Raw genomic sequence first — 19,901 nt, 5'->3', positions numbered from 1 at the left:
TGAATATGACAGAAGCAAATTATTAGTTTTGATTAGCAATATGTAGCTCAAGCCTGACGAGAACATTTGTATAATTTCAGAATAGAAAAGGTTTTTCTCAAAAATGCTCATAAATGTAAGTACAAATAGAAAGTACACTTCTGTTGTGGCCTGTGGAGCTGGCAGCAGAGTTCGACAATGAGGAGGCTGGGGAAGAACATGGGCCAGTCTTGGAGTCTGGGGAAGGCCTGGACGAGGGCTCTGTGTCGGAGGCAGAGATTAGGCCAGGGCCATCTGAGAGTGATGCGCAGACTCCGGAGCCCCCAGAGTCGGACAGCAGAGAGAGGCAGAGGAACAGTAGGAGCCTGTTCCTAGTGCACGCATGCACAAAGCTGCCAGAAGGCAAGAGCAACTCAAGCAAAAGGGATGACTTGGGACTAAGGCCAGGAGATGATTGCCCCCACCACCACCACCATAAGGCTTAAAAGAGAAGGAAAGGCACTTGGAGCCTTTTGCAGGAAAGCATCGTTGCTAACTCTGTTTCCAGTTGGCATCTCTTGTTTGTTTCTGAACTCCATGGGCTTTGCCAATTAAGGCTTTTGGCAGGGTGTCAAAACAAAAATAAAGGTTGGTGATTATCCCAAAGGACTTCTTCTGAAGGATTTGTTTTGCAACTAATTGGGACTCAGCTGGGAATGAAAATAATTCTCAGCTGTTACAATAAAATAGATTTGTTTGGGACTAATTGTGTCTTGTAAGGACTCAGTAAGCCTAGGTCACAACAACTTCAGAATTCTGATTTCTGGATTGATCAAAGTTTGGCAGAAATAAAATCTGCAGAAAACTCTGAATTAATTTACAGGGCATTTAGGGCAATGCTGGTGCCCCTCTCTCCCTCACTTCAGAAACAATGCAGTGTGTCACCTTTTTTCCTCAGCTGCTATGATATCACAGTATAACATAACCTGCTCACTTTCAATCTTCTCAATAACTTCCTTTCACTTCTCTCCCTCCTATGAAGACTTGGCCATAGTTATTTAATTCTAACCATCCCCATCTCCTCCCAAAAAATTTCTACCCAGAATAGGAATATTTCTGTCTGCATTCATTCTTCATTCAGCATTCCTACAAAGTGTACATATATAGTTCTGGTAAAGAACCATTCCAAAATGACTGTTCTAAACAGAGAATGTTTGATATGAACAATTTAGCACAGACCTACTAAAGCAGTGGTGGGATTCAAATAATTTAACAACCGGTTCTCTGCCTAATGACCAGCTGGGTAGGCATGGCTCAGGGTCATGTGACTGTGTGGGCGTGGCCAATTCAACATCACTTACGTTGATGGGTGCTTTGCCTTAGCTGTTACAATGTAATAAGGGTTAACCAGAGAGGCAGTTTCTGTAAGCAGGGCAATAAAGATTAGGCTAGAAACAACACCAGAATGTTTCCTTCCTGCCTTCCTTATAGGATTAGTCCTGTAAAATGGAAAAAACCAGAATAAGATTTCTTCCAACAACCGGTTCTCCCAAATAGGTGCGAACTGGCTGAATCCCACCACTGTACTAAAGTAACTGCAAAGTTACAATAATTTAAATTATCTCTATTTTTTCAATTAAAAAGGGTTAATGACTTTCAATTGCAATATTTACATTATAATATAATTGAGGATGCCACATTTTTTTTAAAAAGCAAGTGATCAAATGATTGACTTTTATTAGGTATCAGTTGACAATCAATGGAAATCTCTATATGGTGTCTCAAAAGTGATTCTCTTTAATATAAATAGGAACAACAGTCCAATAAGAAGAACATTTTAAGGCTACAGCATTATACCCAGATTGATTACATACCATCTAGTTGTCTACTCTTAATAACTACATATTATCAGTTTCAAATCTACACTTTTCACAAGTTATTTTTTCTGTTATTTTTCTTTTATATATTTGTAATCATATATAAAAGCATTGAAAAACAGCAGTGGTCAAAAGTCTGGAAAAGATCTGGTCAAGTGCCAGTTCCAACCCCCTCCCCCAAAAAGTCAGTACTGAAGAATATTAGTACTGTATAATATTTATTATTGAATAATTATATTATAGTTGTTAATCCATCTACTAAATTGAAACCAGATGTGTGTAGAATACTAATAGTCTTCAATATAATTCCCATTCAGATAAAAATTTCTTCTATATGTTATTTGATCTGTTTTTTTATTTTTTTAATATCCTACTTTTTGACCTACAAATACTGTAAACAAGACCCATTATTAGAAAATTCTGTAGCAGTCTTCCTATGTTGCAAAAACTCCTCCCCAACACATTTTATTCAACCTTTTCTTCTAGGTTAAAAAACTATGGTTTTGTTCTGTCCTCCTCCGCCTCCGTCCAAATGATTAATTATCCGGCACTATCAGCTCTGGCGGCAAAAGAGCCAGCATCTGCCAAGAGCCCTCGTTATCTTCCATGATGCTGTCACAAACTTCAGCTCTAGTCAATCAGTGGATTTGCCTGTTACAAAGAGACACAGCAGCTCTGGCTGCCTTTTATATCCTGTGGGGTGTGGCTCCATGACTCAGCACTTCCTAGGCCTGCCCCACCCTTGCTTCTGTTGTTCCCTCCTCTCCTGGCTACGAAACCAAGCCTGATTGCCGTCAGCTGGGTCTGGAGGCGTGGCCTGGGGCGGAGAGTCAGGGGATGGAGGCCTCATTATTTCTTCCACCTGGCCTGCTTCTGGCTCCTGGAGCTGAGCCAGGGGAGCCGGTGCTCCTGAGGTAAGTCCTGACAGCCCTTCCCCTTCACTTTCCAAGTCACTTTCTGGCAGCAGGGCCGGCTCAGGGGGCGCAGATACAACAGGTTTCTGTGTTTATAAGGATAAAATATTTCCTCTCCAGATCTGGTTAGGGTAGGCACAAATGTCTAGCACAAAATTCTTGAATATAATTTTAATATAATTAATTATTCAATAAATATGGCTGGTTTGCTAAGTACAGGGAGATAGAATCCCTCCTATACATTAATGAAAATACATTGCACATTTTACTTTCATCAACCAATTTTCTGTCATAAGAAAAGAAGACTAAAATATGAAAGGTTACAAATGGAAATTGAATTTCCCATAAAATTTCATTGTTCATGAGTAGAGAATTATACAATAAAGGCCCCAACTGGATAAACTGTTAAAGAGAGAGAAGAAAATAGATTCTCAAAAATGAGTGATCAAATATAATCAGTAATCAATACCATTGACTTTGATAATTAAACATACTTATTCAGTGTATAATTCCATCCATCATCACTAAATCAATAAATTTAATAACCTGCTTTAGCCACTATTACAGATTTGAGTTATTTTGCAGATAATAGCAAATGTATACACATACTGTCTCAAACAAGGGTAGTGCAATAGTCTTATAATAAGAGCCTCAATTTAGAGACAGGATTGTGAAACATGAATTTAATTTTAGTTGTAACTTACAAGCTGGTGTTGAACAATCCCGTGTATTATGATATAGGCGATGGAAATGCTTACTGCATTCAGCTGAAAACGTGACAGGACCTGTTTGATAACACATAATAATTTTGGTTTTTTTTTTAAACATTACACAAATAAGAAAAATCATCATTTTTAATTACCTATATTTGATTCATTTTTAATCTGCTTAAGATCACTTATTTTGCATTCTCTATTCAAAATACAATACTACATAATCTTCTGACGTGGTTACATATAATTTATCATTTTTATAAAACTTATAAAATTAAAATGACAAGAGCTACAAGCATGCAGAAACATGATTTCTGGAATTCTTTCCAAGCCCTTTACCAGCTATGATCATATATTTGTCTGTATGAAATAGAAGGCATTTACTCTATAGATCTAGATCTATAGCTCTACATCACATGGCTGGTGTGATGTAGAGCTGTAGAAAGAAGGAGGGAGATTTAAAATGAAACAGCTAACAACATGCAAATTCTTTTTGCAGGGGGTCACATTGGAAAAATTACTTATTGAACGTTTTTCTCTGCAGTCCTCAGTCTATGCTGTCAATTATTAAACCACATCTTTCCTTAGCCGACTTCTCCTCTTGATGATGGACTACCATATTATACTGAGTTCTGAGCCCTTTTACATAATTTCTCCCCAATATTCCATGAGGTTGGATGGAATTAGAAGGCAAAGAAAGCATGCAGGGAATTAGCTTTAAGTATTTTAAAATCACTCTGCTTTTGGTCATATGAGTGGGAAAGAAAATGAAGGACCCTTGAATGGAGAATCAGCAACAAGCTGCTTTCTGATTGTATCTCGTGTGTGGATACCCATTGAGAGTTTCTATTGGTTTTTTGTTTTTCTCTACATATTTCTTACTGATCTTTCCCATTTTTTAAAATAATCTTTTCTTCTTCTTCTTCTTCTTTTTCTTATTTTTTTTTTCCGGTTGGTTTGGCTTCTCTGCTTCTACCAACTTTGGTCCCATCCTTTTTGTTTTAAGAAAATCATGCCACTGTAGATAAAGGGATAACTGTTAACAAACAGATAAACAGTCCCAAGTCCTTTACACAATGGAGTGGTAAAGAACAAAAAGAGCAGAAGTGGTATTTAGTGAGACATGAAGTCATTTTTCGACATCAAGACAGGCACTGTGTTTTCTTTAATTTGCTTATAGAAGGGAATTATCAGAAGGTACTAATTAAGCAAATTCAATAAATGATAATTACTTGCCAACTTATATGTCTAATTTGGGGATAGAACATGTATTTTCTCTTTGACATATACTATTCTGTATGTTTCTGTTACTCTTTTGACTGTAAGTTCTAGTCCCACCTTAGGCATGAAACCTGCTGGGTGACCTTGAGCCAGTCACTCTCTCTTAGCCCAACTCATCTCACAGGGTTGTTGTTCTGGCAAAATAGGAGGAGGAAGGAATATTTTATATGTTCTCCCCCTTGAGTTGTTTATAAAAATAATAAAAGTGGGATAATAAATAATAAAAGTGGGATAATATAGTTTAGCTCCTTCAGTCCCTATCTCCCTGAAATGAGTTGAATTTGTTTATAGAAACTTTTTGTAATCCAGAATTTGTGCAAATACAAAGAACAATTTCAGGTTTCAGGTTCACAGGTTATGCTGCTACAGGTTATGGAATTTTTTTCATTCTATTAAAATTGTAATTTATTTATTTATTTATTCAATTTATATAGCCACCCATCCCAAACAATGACTCTGAGTAGCAAACAACTATAAGTTAACATAAAAAAAATATCAAGAGTATTGTTTAGATACATGGAAGTAATCATGTTAACAAAAAGGTATGAATTTAAATGAGTTTGGATTATAATTCAATTAAATTTTAGGTTTTATTTTAGCCCCTTATCTTTTTTGATCCCTGGCCTGCCTCTTGTCTGTGTTTAATATTTGTTTTTTATTAGTTTTACTATTTTTATTTTTTTAACATATTTTTTAAAAAAAATTAATCATAATATATTTTCTGAACTCAGAGTAATTAACTAAGATGGGCAATCATATAAGATGGATGAACGGATGGACGGATGATGTCATGGACAGCTCCATATATTTTCCACAGCTTTTACCTGTAAAGTGTTTGATGAATTTGTCTTTTAAACTGGAATCTCTTGGAAATACCTCTGTGAAAAAATAGAGATATCATAAGACAATAATAACAATAGAAGACACTAATAATAAAATATAATAATATGCTTTAAAATATGTGTATCTATAAAACTTATTAAGAAACCTGTTTTATTTTCCATTTTCTATCAACAATTGCAAAGCTAAAAAAATCAAAATAAAATTAATGTACACATTTTTAGGCACTCATTGAATGCAGGAATAGCAAGTATAAGAATTCTCTACAAAAGAAACATTGCATATAGAAAGATGCTCCTTTATCTCCAGCAAAAGTACTGATTCCTTGCATAAAACTGTGTGTGTGTATGAAATGTTACCACTCTCATGAGGAGACAATCTAGGAAAGTGAAGTTGGAGGTGAGCCTCACTAGCAATTGCTGTGAATAATCAGCCAGATGGGGTACAACTTATTCTGTATAGGAACCAGGACAGAGTACGGATAGGGTTTTTAAAAATAAACTTCAAAGCTATCTTAAACTTACAGCTTCTGACATATGGTGATATAAGTACTATTTCTTTAACCAGGTGTTTTTATTTATTTAGTATATGCTATATTTAAACTTGGAAAATATCCCTATGCATACATTTCTTTGCCGAATAATTCAAAAACTTTATGTTAACAAAGCATAGTATTATTTATAGAACCTCATGCACAGACAGGAAGAGAGCATCACAGAAGAAGGAAAAGGAGGGAGAAGATAAATTAAAATTGAATTGTTATTATTGGTATATACACGTATCAGAAGAAAGGATGTCTGTGATCCTACCAATGCTGCCTGGGGTACAGATCATTATTGGTCTGCATACATTTGATCACTCTTCAAGGGGCTTCTTATAATGAATAGGACCCTAAAGCAATATGTAAGGTTTTATCAATAGATGGTGGGGTAAAGGAAGAGGAAATTCTGAAAGGCATAAAAATTGGTCTGAATGGAAATAAGATATCCTGCAAACCTGTCTGGCTGAATGTCATATCTAAATTAATTTTCATGAAAACCTTTGAGAACTATATAGCTTCTTTTCTGATTGCTTAATTGTAGCCTATGACTATGAAAATTAGTAGACCAGAGGAATGCTGTCGATATAATTTACTTGGACTTCAGTAAAGCATTTGATAAAGTAGACCATAACCTACTACTAGATAAAGTAGAAAAATGTGGGTTAGACAGCACCACCACCAGATGGATTCGTAACTGGCTGACCAACCGCACTCAACGTGTTGTCCTCAACGGAACTACATCCACATGTAGGGAAGTATGCAGTGGAGTACCCCAAGGCTCTGTTTTAGGCCCAGTACTCTTCAACATCTTCATCAATGACTTGGACAAGGGGATAGATGGGGAACTCATCAAATTTGCAGATGACACCAAGCTGGCAGGAATAGCTAACACTCCAGAAGATAGGCTCAAGTTGTCTCTCAAGAAGGCTCTTGACAGACTTGAACATTGGGTGCTATCTAACAAAATGAAATTCAACAGTGAAAAAAGTAAGGCTCTACATTTAGGCAAAAAACCCCAAAATGCACAGGTACCGTATATGTGGTACCTTGCTCAATAGTAGTACCTGTGAGAGGGATCTTGGAATCCTAGTGGACAACCATTTAGATATGAGCCAGCAGTGTGCAGCAGCTGCTAAAAAAGCCAACACAGTTCTGGGCTGCATAAACAAAGGGATAGAATCAAGATCACGTGAAGTGTTAGTGCCACTTTATAATGCCTTGGTAAGGCCATACTTGGAATACTGCATTCAGTTTTGGTTGCCACAATGTAAAATGCTGAGACTTTAGAAAGAGTGCAGAGAAGAGCAACAAAGATGATTAGGGGACTGGAGGCTAAAACATGCGAAGAACGGTTGCAGGAACTGGGTATGTCTAGTTTAATAAAAAGAAGGATTAGGGGAGACATGATAGCAGTGTTCCAATATCTCAGGGGTTGCCACAAAGAAGAGGGAGTCGGGTTGTTCTCCAAAGCACCTGAGGGTAGTACAAGAAGCAATGGGTGGAAACTGATCAAGGAATGAAGCAACTTAGAACTAAGGAGAAATTTCCTGACAGTTAGAACAATTAATAAGTGGAACGACTTGCCTGCAGAAGTTGTGAATGCTCCAACACTGGAATTTTTTAAGAAAATGTTGGATAGACATCTGACTGAGATGGTGTAGGGTTTCCTGCCTGGGCAGGGGGTTGGACTAGAAGGCCTCCAAGGTCCCTTCCAACTCTGTAGTAGTAGTTGTTGTTGTTGTTATTATTATTATTATTACTATCATTAAGTGTTGCATCATTAAGTCTTAAATTTGTACCCTATGACTATTAAGTGTTGTAAGTATTGTACCTTGATGAAGGTATCTTTTCTTTTATGTACACTAAGAGCATATGCATCCAGACAAATTCCTTGTGTGTCCAATCACACTTGGCCAATAAAAAAATTCTATTCTATTCTGTTCTGTTCTATTTTTACTGGATCAAATGACTCTGCTTAGAAGATTACAATACATCATATATCACAAGTAATCACCCTCATGTTTACTAATTTACCTTGACTTCACTAATTTTTTTTTTTACATTTCTCCTGGCAACTACTTGAGAAATATCTTAATGATATGTAAATTATTCTACCCATTTGTATCTCAAATACTTAGTAATGCTTGTGAAGAAGTCACATAATTTCTTGAACCCTCAAATGTTGCATTTGTAGAGCTGGTGGAAAGAGAATCATAGATCAAAGACTCATTTTCTCTCTAGTTTCCCTATTAGGAACAAACAAACTACTTACTAAGGGGAAGAAGTAAGGTCTCTTTCACAACAATGATGCACAAGTCTTAATGTGGAATAAAATAAATCTAATTCCAGATTCATAGATGTGTTCATTTAATTATTTGGGAAGCAGCTTACAGTATTTAATGGGAGAAGATTGGTGAGCAACAACTGGATACATATTGCCTTCCGTATACTATATATTCTGTACGTTTATTTTGAAATAGATTAAAGCCATTCATAACCATGACAAAATATTTTCTGTAAAAATCGAGCATTGAATTAAATAAATTCTAATCTCAACATAAAAACATGGCAATTTCGCACTGGTTATATAATCACTAATTATTTCTTATACAGATGGTTTAATTATTCATTCTAGGAAAGTTGCTTCTTATTTGTGGTTCTTCTCAGCCATCTGGCTTATTGAACAAAAGACACATTTGGATAGAGCTGAAAGATATTTGTTCCAGTAAGAAGTGCAAAGAATTTGCAATGGAAACTTGTTATGAGCCAGTACACTTCTTTTTTTTTTTTGTACATTTGAAAGAAATAAAAACTATAGCAAAAAACCTACAGTTAGTTTTAACTTTTCTTGTATCCCTCATCATGCTTTAAGGCAATATTCAATAGTTAAAATGGAAAAAAATTGTTCTTCTTCAATCTTTTATTTTTGCCATCACAATGGGAAAAAAAGAAATTACAAAGTTATCAGTTGAGAAGGGATATGTGCATTCAGCAGAATATTTTCTGATAGAATAATCTTCTTTCCATTAAATTCTTATGAGAAAAATGGGCATATTTCCATATACATGTGCAGTCATTTCACTTCAATAACTTTCCCAGCAGAAGTACTGCTTTTACTGCATATATATGCACAAACAACTAGATATAGCTTTCAAAACAGTATACCAATTTGTTCACAAAAACACAACTATTTTAATATTTCAAAATGATGCTTTGTTCAAATTTGAACTTCCTTCAAATGTTTTGGACAGCCTTCTCAGTCAGTTTTTTTCAATCCAAATAAAACTATCTGATTACAAAAAGTCCAATATCGTAACTAGACAAGGGAAAGCTAGAGGACCAAAAGACAAATATACCATCCTTCATATGGAATTCCACATTGTAGCTGCTGCAACAGAAAGCTAGGAACTACCTTAGACTGATGACATTCAAGTCTCAGAATTCCCTGAACTTGCATCCTGAACATAAACTGTTTCAACTCCTACCCTCAAAACGACACTATAGAGCACTACAGACCAGAACAACTGGACACAAGAACAGTTTTTTCCCGAATGCCATCACTCTGCTAAACAAATAATTCCATCACACTGGCAAATTAGTTATTAAGTCTGCATTACTATTAATCTTCTCATCGTTCTTATCACCCATCTCCTCTCACTTATGACTGTATGACTGTACCTTGTTGCTGGTATCCTTAAGACTTATATTGATTGTTTCCTAATATGATTTGATTGCTTATTTGTTCCCTATGACTATCATTAAGTGTTGTACCTTATGATTCTTAAAGAATGTATCTTTTCTTTTATGTACTCCAAGAGTGTATGCACCAAGACAAATTCCTTGTGTGTCCAATCACACTTGGCCAATAAAGAATTCTATTCTATTCTATTCTATTCTATTCTATTCTATTCTATTCTATTCTATTCTATTCTATTCTATTCTAACCGCAAAAGGGCAGCTGAGATTGTTCATGATTCAGGTCAATGCATCTGTGTTGCTTCTAGTTTGGCTCTCCATATATATTATCATTAGCAGTAAAATGTAGACATAAACAAGAGAAAAATCTTTTCTTCTTTAATTTATTTATTTATTTATTTATTTATTATTTAAATTTTTATACCGCCCTTCTCCCGAAGGACTCAGGGCGGTTCACAGCCAATTAAAATACACAATGATACAATAAATACAATTAAAATACAGTTAAAAAACTTATTGAATTGGCCAAGATTAAAATTTAGAATAAAAACCCATTAAAAAACCCATAAATTTAAAACTAACCCAGTCCAGCGCAGATGAATAAGTGAGTTTTAAGCTCGCGACGAAAGGTTCGGAGGTCCGGAAGTTGACGGAGTCCTGGGGGGAGTTCGTTCCAGAGGGCGGGACCCCCCACAGAGAAGGCCCTTCCCCTGGGCGCCGCCAGACGACACTGTCGCGCCGACGGCACCCTGAGGAGTCCCTCTCTGTGAGAGCGCACGGGTCGGTGAGAGGTATTCGATAGCAGCAGGCGGTCCCGTAAATAGCCCGGCCCTATGCCATGGAGCGCTTTAAAGACGTTCACCAACACCTTGAAGCGCACCGGAAGGCCACAGGTAGCCAGTGCAGCCTGCGCAGGATAGGTGTCACACGGAGCCACGAGGGCTCCCTCTATCACCAGCGCAGCTGCATTCTGGACTAACTGAAGCCTCCGGATGCCCCTCAAGGGGAGCCCCATGTAGAGAGCATTGCAGTAATCCAGGCGAGGCGTCACAAGGCGTGAGTGACTGTGCACAAAGCATCCCGGTCTAGAAAGGCGCAACTGGCGCACCAGGCGAACCTGGTGGAAAGCTCTCCTGGAGACGGCCGTCAGGTGGTCCTCAAAAGACAGCCGTTCATCCAGGAGAACGCCCAAGTTGCGCACCCTCTCCATCGGGGCCAATGACTCGCTCCCAACAGTCAGCCGTGGACTCAGCTGACTGTACCGGGATGCCGGCATCCCCCGCCACCCCGTCTTGGATGGATTGGGGTTGGGCCTGTCTCCCCCCACCCAGACCCGTCCGGCTTCCAAACCCCGGGACAGCACTTCGATAGCTTCATTGGGGTGGCCCGGTGTGGAAAAGTACAGCTGGGTGTCATCAGCGTACAGCTGGTACCTCACACCGAAGCCACTGATGATCTCACCCAGCGGCTTCATATAGATGTTGAACAGAAGGGGCGAGAGAATCGACCCCTGCGGCACCCCACAAGTGAGGCGCCGCGGGGTCGACCTCTGCCCCCCCGTCAACACCGTCTGCGACCGGTCGGAGAGATAGGAGGAGAACCACCGATAAACGGTGCCTCCCACTCCCAATCCCTCCAACCGGCGCAGCAGGATACCATGGTCGATGGTATCGAAAGCCGCTGAGAGGTCTAATAGGACCAGGGCAGAGGAACAACCCCTATCCCTGGCCCTCCAGAGATCATCCACCAACGCGACCAAAGCCGTCTCAGTGCTGTAACCGGGCCGGAAGCCGGACTGGAACGGGTCTAGATAGACAGTTTCCTCCAGGTGCAAGGGAAACTGATATGCCACCATACTCTCTACAACCTTCGCCGCGAAGCGAAGGTTGGAGACCGGACGATAATTACCTAAAACAGCCGGGTCCAGGGAAGGCTTCTTGAGGAGGGGCCTCACCACCGCCTCTTTCAAGGCGGCCGGAAAGACTCCCTCCAACAAGGAAGCGCCCGTAATCCCCTGGAGCCAGCCTCGTGTCACCTCCTGAGTGGCCAGCACCAGCCAGGAGGGGCACGGGTCCAGTAAACACGTGGTGGCATTCAATCTACCCAGCAACCTGTCCATGTCCTCGGGAGCCACAGGGTCAAATTCATCCCAGACAATATCACCAAGACCGCCCTCAGCCGTCCCGTCCGAATCGCCACAATTCTGGTCCAGACCGTCTCGAAGCTGAACGATTTTATCGTATAGATAACCGTTAAACTCCTCAGCACGTCCCTGCAACGGGTCATCCCGCTCCCCCTGGTGAAGGAGGGAGCGGGTCACCCGAAACAGGGCAGCTGGGCGGTTATCTGCCGACGCAATGAGGGAGGAGGCGTAGCAACGCCTCGCTTCCCTCAGTGCCACTAGGTAGGTCCTAGTATAGGATCTAACTAGTGTCCGATCAGCCTCTGAACGGCTGGACCTCCAAGAACTCTCTAGGCGTCTTCTCCGGCGTTTCATCCCCCTCAGCTCCTCGGAGAACCAAGGAGCCGGTTGGGATCTGCGCCGGGTCAGAGGCCGCAGAGGCACGACACGGTCTAAAGCCCCAGCCGCAGCCCGTTCCCAGGCTGCGGCTAGTTCCTCTGCCGTGCCGTGAGCCAGATCCTCAGGGAATGGCCCAAGCTCCGTCCGAAACCTCTCTGGGTCCATCAGGCGCCTGGGACGGTACCAACGTAGTGGTTCCGTCTCCCTGCGGTGTTGGGTAGCGGTCAGAAAGTCCAGGCGAAGGAGGGAGTGATCTGACCATGACAAAGGTTCTGTGACTATATCTCTCAAGTCCAGATCCTTCAACCACTGACCAGAGATGAAAATCAGGTCCAGTGTGCCTCCCCCAATGTGAGTAGGGCCATCAACTACTTGAGTCAGGTCCAGGGCTGTCATGGAGGCCATGAACTCCCGAGCTACTGTCGATGACGAGCCAGCAGATGGCAAGTTAAAGTCCCCCATGACTAAAAGTCTGGGGGTCTCCACTGCCACCCCGGCAAGCACCTCCAGAAGCTCGGGCAGGGCGGCTGTCACGCAGCAAGGAGCCAGGTACGCGACCAGCAAGCCCATCTGACATCTATGACCCCACCTCACAAAGAGGGATTCACACCCGGCAATCTGAGGTACAGTGGCCTCCTTCGGCTCTAGACTCTCTTTAATAACAACCGCCACCCCCCCACCCCTACCCTGGGCCCTCGGCTGATGGAATGCACGGAAACCCGGTGGGCACATCTCAACCAGGGGGACACCCCCTTCAGTGCCCAACCAGGTCTCCGTAACGCCTATAATATCCGTGGCACCCCCCTGAATCAGGTCATGTATTAGGGGGGCCTTATTGGCCACGGACCGTGCGTTGCATAACATCAGACGAAGGCCCAGGCTCTGAGGATCTTGACCATCCGGGGAACGGGAGAAGTCAGGGGGATCGGGGCACGCCATCGCCTGTATACATCGAACGCGTGACCCCTAAACCGATCGATCCCCCTTCCGCCATATCTGCCCCTCCCACTTACCGTGCAAATGGACTCACCTCATACAAAGGAACACACTCCCCCCTTAACCTCCGAACCCATTTGATAGTCGCCACGAGCATGCGCTGGAACTGGTTTCCCCGACGGGCTACCCCATCACCCGCCCTATCCCTCCCCTTAAAATTCCCTTAAAATCCCTCCCCTTAAAATTCCCTTAAAATCCCCCAATAAAAACGACTAAAGAGTTCATTAAAATCCCTAAGCCTCCTAGATTTCGCATGCCATCTCTCGGGGTTCCAAAACCCGTCCTCAAGATGTGCCCTCGATAATGTGGAGGCCAGACCTCTTGAGAGAGGAGTCTCGCAGGGCAAGAAGGTCCGCGTTGAAAATCTTCGCATAAATAAATAAAGTACAAAACGGTCAGTAGTCCATCCAGGCGGTCAAAATGTCAAGGTGTTATTGTAGCGCAGTTATTATAGCAAGGTTAGGCTCTCTGGCTGGCGAGATGAACCGTGGACTTCCAGGGCTCCATGGGGCCGTTATTCTGCCCTCTAACCTGAACGGTCCCACTTGCCCCAGGTACAGATGACTAGCCATTCTCCATCAAGTCAGTCAGTTGGTGTTAAAGTCAGTCCATATGGGCCTTGATGTCAGGGACTCCATACCCAGTTGCTCCAGGCCTGATCTTGAACAGTCCTAGGCCGAGCTGCCGAGGATCTAAAAGAGGGTCAGCCACACCTCTGAGTCCTCCTCCGAGGGGCGAAACCCTCCAGATGGCAACATCTGACCCTCCGCCACTATCACTCAGCGGTCGGTCTTCTCGTCTCTCCTCCTCTCTGGTATTGATGGAAAAGCCATTCTCAGGCATTGATCGAAAACCCTCGGTCCCAGACCCCTGAGAAGAATCTATCTTAATTATTATTTATTAATATAAATATATAAATCACAGTATTCATGACCTTGATGATTTAAGAACCTCCAGTCTGGAAGAGGTTGCTCCATAAAGTTCAGAAGACTTGAAGAGGGAATTTAAACCTTCACTGCTATTATATGACTAAAAATAAACTCTTCTGAAACTTATTTGATTATGAAAAAATAACCTTTGGATTTATATCTATGCAAATAGTGATACATAACATAACATAACATAACATCAGAGTTGGAAGGGATCTTGGAGGCCTTCTAGTCCAACCCCTGCCCAGGCAGGCCGCAGCAAAAAACGCCGGGGCAGGGTCGCCGGAGCAGAGCCGCCGAGTCCGGGCAGAGCCGCCACCGAATAGCGTCAAAGGAGCCACCAGGGGAGCCGCCAGGCCGCCGGGCCCACCGCCAAACAACCACCGCCCCAGGAGACGCTGAGGGAAAAACCGCCGAGCCTACCGCCGAGCCTGTCAGCTGTTCCGAGGCTCGCGGCTCGGCGGGCCTCAGTCCAAACGCCTCCTCTGATGTTCCGCCGGAAGGGTCTGGGACCGGAGAGCTAAAAAAGACCCCCCTCTCGGTCCCAGACCCCCTGGAAAGGCCGCGGACCGCACCGCGAAGATCGTCACCGCGCCATCTTGACGCATGCGCAGAAGAATCTATCTTAATTATTATTTATTAATATAAATATATAAATCACAGTATTCATGACCTTGATGATTTAAGAACCTCCAGTCTGGAAGAGGTTGCTCCATAAAGTTCAGAAGACTTGAAGAGGGAATTTAAACCTTCACTGCTATTATATGACTAAAAATAAACTCTTCTGAAACTTATTTGATTATGAAAAAATAACCTTTGGATTTATATCTATGCAAATAGTGATACATAACATAACATAACATCAGAGTTGGAAGGGATCTTGGAGGCCTTCTAGTCCAACCCCCTGCCCAGGCAGGAAACCCTACACCATCTCAGTCAGATGGTTATCCAACATTTTCTTAAAAATTTCCAGTGTTGGAGCATTCACAACTTCTGAAGGCAAGTCGTTCCACTTATTAATTGTTCTAACTGTCAGGAAATTTCTCCTTAGTTCTAAGTTGCTTCTTTCTTTGACCAGTTTCCACCCATTGCTTCTTGTTCTACCCTCAGGTGCTTTGGTGAACAGCCCGACAGAAAAGGTTAAACTTCTCCCACCGCCTCTCTTTTTTTTTGAAACAAGTTTTATTTTTTCTTTCACATGCATATTTTATGAACAGATTATTAACCGAATCATCTCTTATACAATTTATCATATCCAAATACACTTTACATAGTTTCAATTTCTGCCAAAATATACTTTTTCCTACTTTTTTTATCTTGTCTTAATACTTCTATACTTATTATATAAATTGTATCACCATCCGCCCTCAAATCCTAATTTCTTAACATTATTTCAATTAGTTATATTATCTTATCCATTGTTAATCATATATATTCTTTTTTAACTTTCATATTAGTTCGTTCTTCATCCTAATAAGTTTGAGTATACTCGGGGTTGCCCTTCTACCAATCCATCTCCCTTATTTTACAACAATCCTTCTTCTTCTTCTCCTTTCTTTCCCTTCCCTCCCTTCTTCTATCCTTTTCTACTTTCTTCTTTCCTCCACTCCTTCTCCTTCTCAACTTCCCCTTCCTTTCCCCCCCACTCCTCCTTCCTTCCTCCCTTTCTGACCTTCTCTCCTACTTTTGTTTCTTCCTCTCCTTTTCCCTTTCTTCAGTTCTTCCCTCTCCTTTCTCTCTTCTCCCCTACTTTTATCCCTCTACTTTCTCTTTCCATTCTCTCGCCATTGTTGTATTCATTTTCAATTCAGGCCTGGAAACCATATTAGACTTTAGGGTTCCAGACGCTGCCATATTTTTCCCCTGAGGGGAAGAAGGGGGGCTGAGGGGTATGGTAACATTCTTCAACCGGTCAAGGTTGGATGGTGTTCACATCTGCAGGAAGAGTGGCAAGAAGATATTCAAATGAACTGGGAGAACGTGGGACATGTGACCACCAAAGGGGTCAGTGGGGTGGGACTCTTGGGGTTTGTATAACTGGGAAAAGAATCCGGAAATTCAGTTTTGGAATTTCACTCATCGTGTGCCAGTTTCCTCATGCTAGTAAAGAACTCTGAAAAACAATGGCTTCTGAGTTTTTTTTATGCAGAAGAGGTTTTTCTGGAACCTTGACATTATTCCAAAACTCCTAACTTTCTTTTGCTAACGGTACCCTCTCCTCCGCTCAGAGGGGGCCCGTTAGGGGGTGCTGGGCCCCAGCCTCCGCAACCTCCACAGCGGTGCACAGACCCAGCGAAGATGGAAGAGCAGCAAGCTGAAAGCGTGGAAGTAGCACAGAAGCTTGAATCTGACGATTTAGTTGAAATCACCTACTTCCCATCGGAAGATATGACTCAAAAACCCGAAGTGGTAGAGCCTGCTTGTCAGCTTGGAGCACGGCCCAAAGACTCCGATTCATGGGTAAGCTGTCGTTCGGGAGAAAACATTTCCCCAGGAAGGAATGGAGAGCCCCCTCCCTCTTCTCAACCTCACTGGAGGACAGTAAAACCCGGAGAATCGGGAGAGTCACTGGATTGGGACCTGAGAAACCCCCTGAAATCCCAGTCCCTATTAGACCTCCCTGAAACTTTTGAGCGTTTGGAAGTGAGGCCTCGTATAAGCTCAGCTCACCCACCTCGGGAGCCTTTAGCTCAGCCTAAATTCACCTTCCCTCCCACCAGAGAGGGAGAAATTACTGAAGCTCAAAGCCGTTCCGATGAACGCAGGAGGACCTCCCTTCCCTCCTTCAGACGGCAGGGAGTTCAGGCAGCACCAGGGGCCTGGGGGAATCGCAACTCCCCCCTCCAATTGACTTTTCCTGCCAACAGAGGCCTACGCTGCCTCCAGCAGCTTCTATTCCTCCTGGTTGGGCATTTTATCCTGGACAAGGGTGGATCCAATATCAATGGCAACCAGCCAGTTCAGCACCTTTCATTCCTGGGGGCCCCAGGCCGATTTTTGCCTCGTCAACTGAAGCATTTCAAGGACTTCCTTCTCAGCAGCCAGGGGGAATTCCACCCCCCTTCACAACTCAGCAACCAGCCACAACAGCAACGGCCGTCCCCCAAATCCCTCTTCAACCACAAGCAGGCCAGCTAAACCCACCCGCACTCCCTCACCCAGCCCCTCCCCCTTTCAAACCAACCTTTGATGGGAATCCACACCACCTGGCTTACTTTCTCAGCAGAATTGAGGCTTACGTTGAACAATATAGACATCAATACCCATCAGAAAGAAGCCTAATCAACGCCATCTCGGATGGTATGAACGTGGGGCTAGCCTCAGAATGGATAGCTCAACTACACAATGAACGTGCACCAGAACTAAACGATGTTCACGGATTTATGGCACTGCTTCGCAACCGGTTTCAAGATGATGACCTAATTGCAGAATGTGAAACCATCTTAAAAACGATGAAGCAAGGTAACAAGCCTCTAAAACAATTTGTATGGGATTTCAGAAGGGTTGCTGGCAATCTTAGACATTGGCCAGATCGGGTCCTCCTCCACTACTTCAAAGATGCCATTGATCAAAACATCAGAAAAGCCTGCTCCACCAGAGGAATCCCAGAACAACTAAATGACTGGTACAACGTGTCCATCGCTCTGGACAGAGAATTCAACCCCCTCCAAAGCCAATCACCAACTACAACTCCACAACGACCACCTACAAGACCCTCCCTCTTAAGACCAACCACACCCTCCACCTTTCAGCCTTCAACAATAATCAAATGCTACCGTTGTGGAAAACTAGGACATCGGGCGTCAGTTTGCCTAGCCCCAACACCCCTCCCACAGTATCGCCCACCAACTGCTACCCGACCACGCAAACCCCCTCGAAAGAATCCGAATACCAGTTGCTTTGCGAGACAAGCCATAGACCTCCCTACTGACCTTTCGTCATCTGATTCACCTCCTGACGACTCAAACCAAGCAGAAAACGACCCAATGGTGAGTGCACCCATTCCTCCATTTGCTATCAAAGTAAACTTAGTAATTCCAGGGGGAGGGGCCAAAAAGGATTTAGAGGCTATTGTGGACACAGGATGCACCAGATGCCTAATTTCAACCTCTACGGTCGCCCAACTCCGTATAAAAACATTTCCCTTGAAACACCCAATTAAATTCCACCAAGTAGATGGAACCTTGATTGGTGGCGTTCCAGCGACCCAAATCACACAACTGGTTCGCTTAGAAATTGGAGCCCATCATGAACTTATAAGATTCATAGTAATTCCAAAGATGTCAGAATCCATCATCCTGGGTTTAGCTTGGTTGGACAAATGGGAACCCACAATCAAATGGGAGGATGGATTCAGGAAAATTATATGGACTTTCAGACCCTTAGACCCAATTCCCCCTACCGAAAAAAACCTTATCCAAAATGACCACCAGAGGGAACCAACAACCACCATATCCAATCCATCTCCTAATGAACCACGCATCCCTAAAGCATACATGGATTTATCAGACGTTTTTAGCGAGGATGAATGTAACCTCTTACCCCCCCACCGACAAACTGATTGAGCAATTGAATTGCACCCGGGGGCAAAATTACCAAAACCCAAAATGTATTCAATGACACCAGCCGAAATGTCTGAACTAAGAAAATACATTGACACTAACCTAGCCAGAGGGTTCATTGAACCAGCAAAATCACCTGTAGCTGCGCCTGTGCTATTTAAACAAAAGAAAGATGGTTCGCTTAGATTGTGTATTGACTTCAAAAATATCAATGCAATTTGCATACAAAACACATACCCTTTACCACTTATGCACGATTTGTTGAACCACTTATCAAAAGGCAAAATTTTCACCAGATTGGATTTAAGGGAAGCCTATTACCGGGTCCGCATCAAGGAAGGTGATGAATGGAAAACGGCTTTCAACTGCCCCTTGGGCAGTTTCCAATACCGTGTCATGCCTTTTGGCCTCCAAGGGGCTCCAGCTGTTTTTATGCAACTAATTAATGAAACCCTGCACCCCCACCTCTACAATGGGGTTCTTGTCTACTTAGATGATATTCTTATCTACACAAACAATATCGAAGAACACATCAAATTGGTCAGACAAGTCCTTAAAAAGCTCCTAGCGGCCAAGCTATATGTCAAACTTTCCAAATGCGAATTCCATAAGGAATCCCTAGACTACCTAGGTTACCGGATATCAAACAAAGGTATCGAAATGGACCCAGGAAAAGTAAAAGCGGTGTTGGATTGGCAACCACCACGCACACGTAAGCAACTTTAAAGTTTCTTGGGATTCGCGAATTTTTACCGCAAATTCATTCCTTCTTTCGCAGAAGTAGCTCTACCATTAACAGAATTGTTAAAAACTGGGCCATTACCCGCCAAACCCAAACCTACCCAACCCCTACCTTGGACAATGGACTGCCAACGTTCCTTTGAACACCTGAAACGCCTATTCTCAATGGAACCAATTCTTCAACACCCGGATCCAAATAAACCTTTTGTGGTCCAAGCTGATGCAAGTGATGTAGCAGTAGCCGCTGTCTTATTACAACGGAATACCGACAACAATCTAATGCCCTGCGCGTACGTGTCTAAAAAACTGACAGACACTGAACGCAGATGGGC

At 42.6% G+C, this 19,901-nt stretch overlaps 1 protein-coding gene across 4 annotated transcripts in view; it reads right to left on the bottom strand.

Moving 5' to 3' along the window:
* ALKAL1 (ALK and LTK ligand 1) overlaps positions 1-19,901 on the bottom strand; it is a 43,779-nt gene that overhangs the window by 3,366 nt on the left and 20,512 nt on the right. For 2 of the 4 annotated variants that reach the window (XM_058176789.1, XM_058176788.1), the window contains 2 exons: positions 5,568-5,621; positions 3,454-3,534 (listed from right to left, as the gene is read on the bottom strand). In XM_058176789.1, coding sequence (XP_058032772.1) covers positions 3,454-3,534; positions 5,568-5,621 — 135 coding nt within the window. The other 2 variants (XM_058176792.1, XM_058176790.1) reach the window with 2 other exon arrangements.

This window comes from Ahaetulla prasina, chromosome 3 (assembly GCF_028640845.1).
Source record: "Ahaetulla prasina isolate Xishuangbanna chromosome 3, ASM2864084v1, whole genome shotgun sequence".
NCBI lineage: Eukaryota > Metazoa > Chordata > Lepidosauria > Squamata > Colubridae > Ahaetulla > Ahaetulla prasina.
Note: the sequence above shows the minus strand (reverse complement) of the source record. Positions and strands in the feature narration are given on the sequence as shown.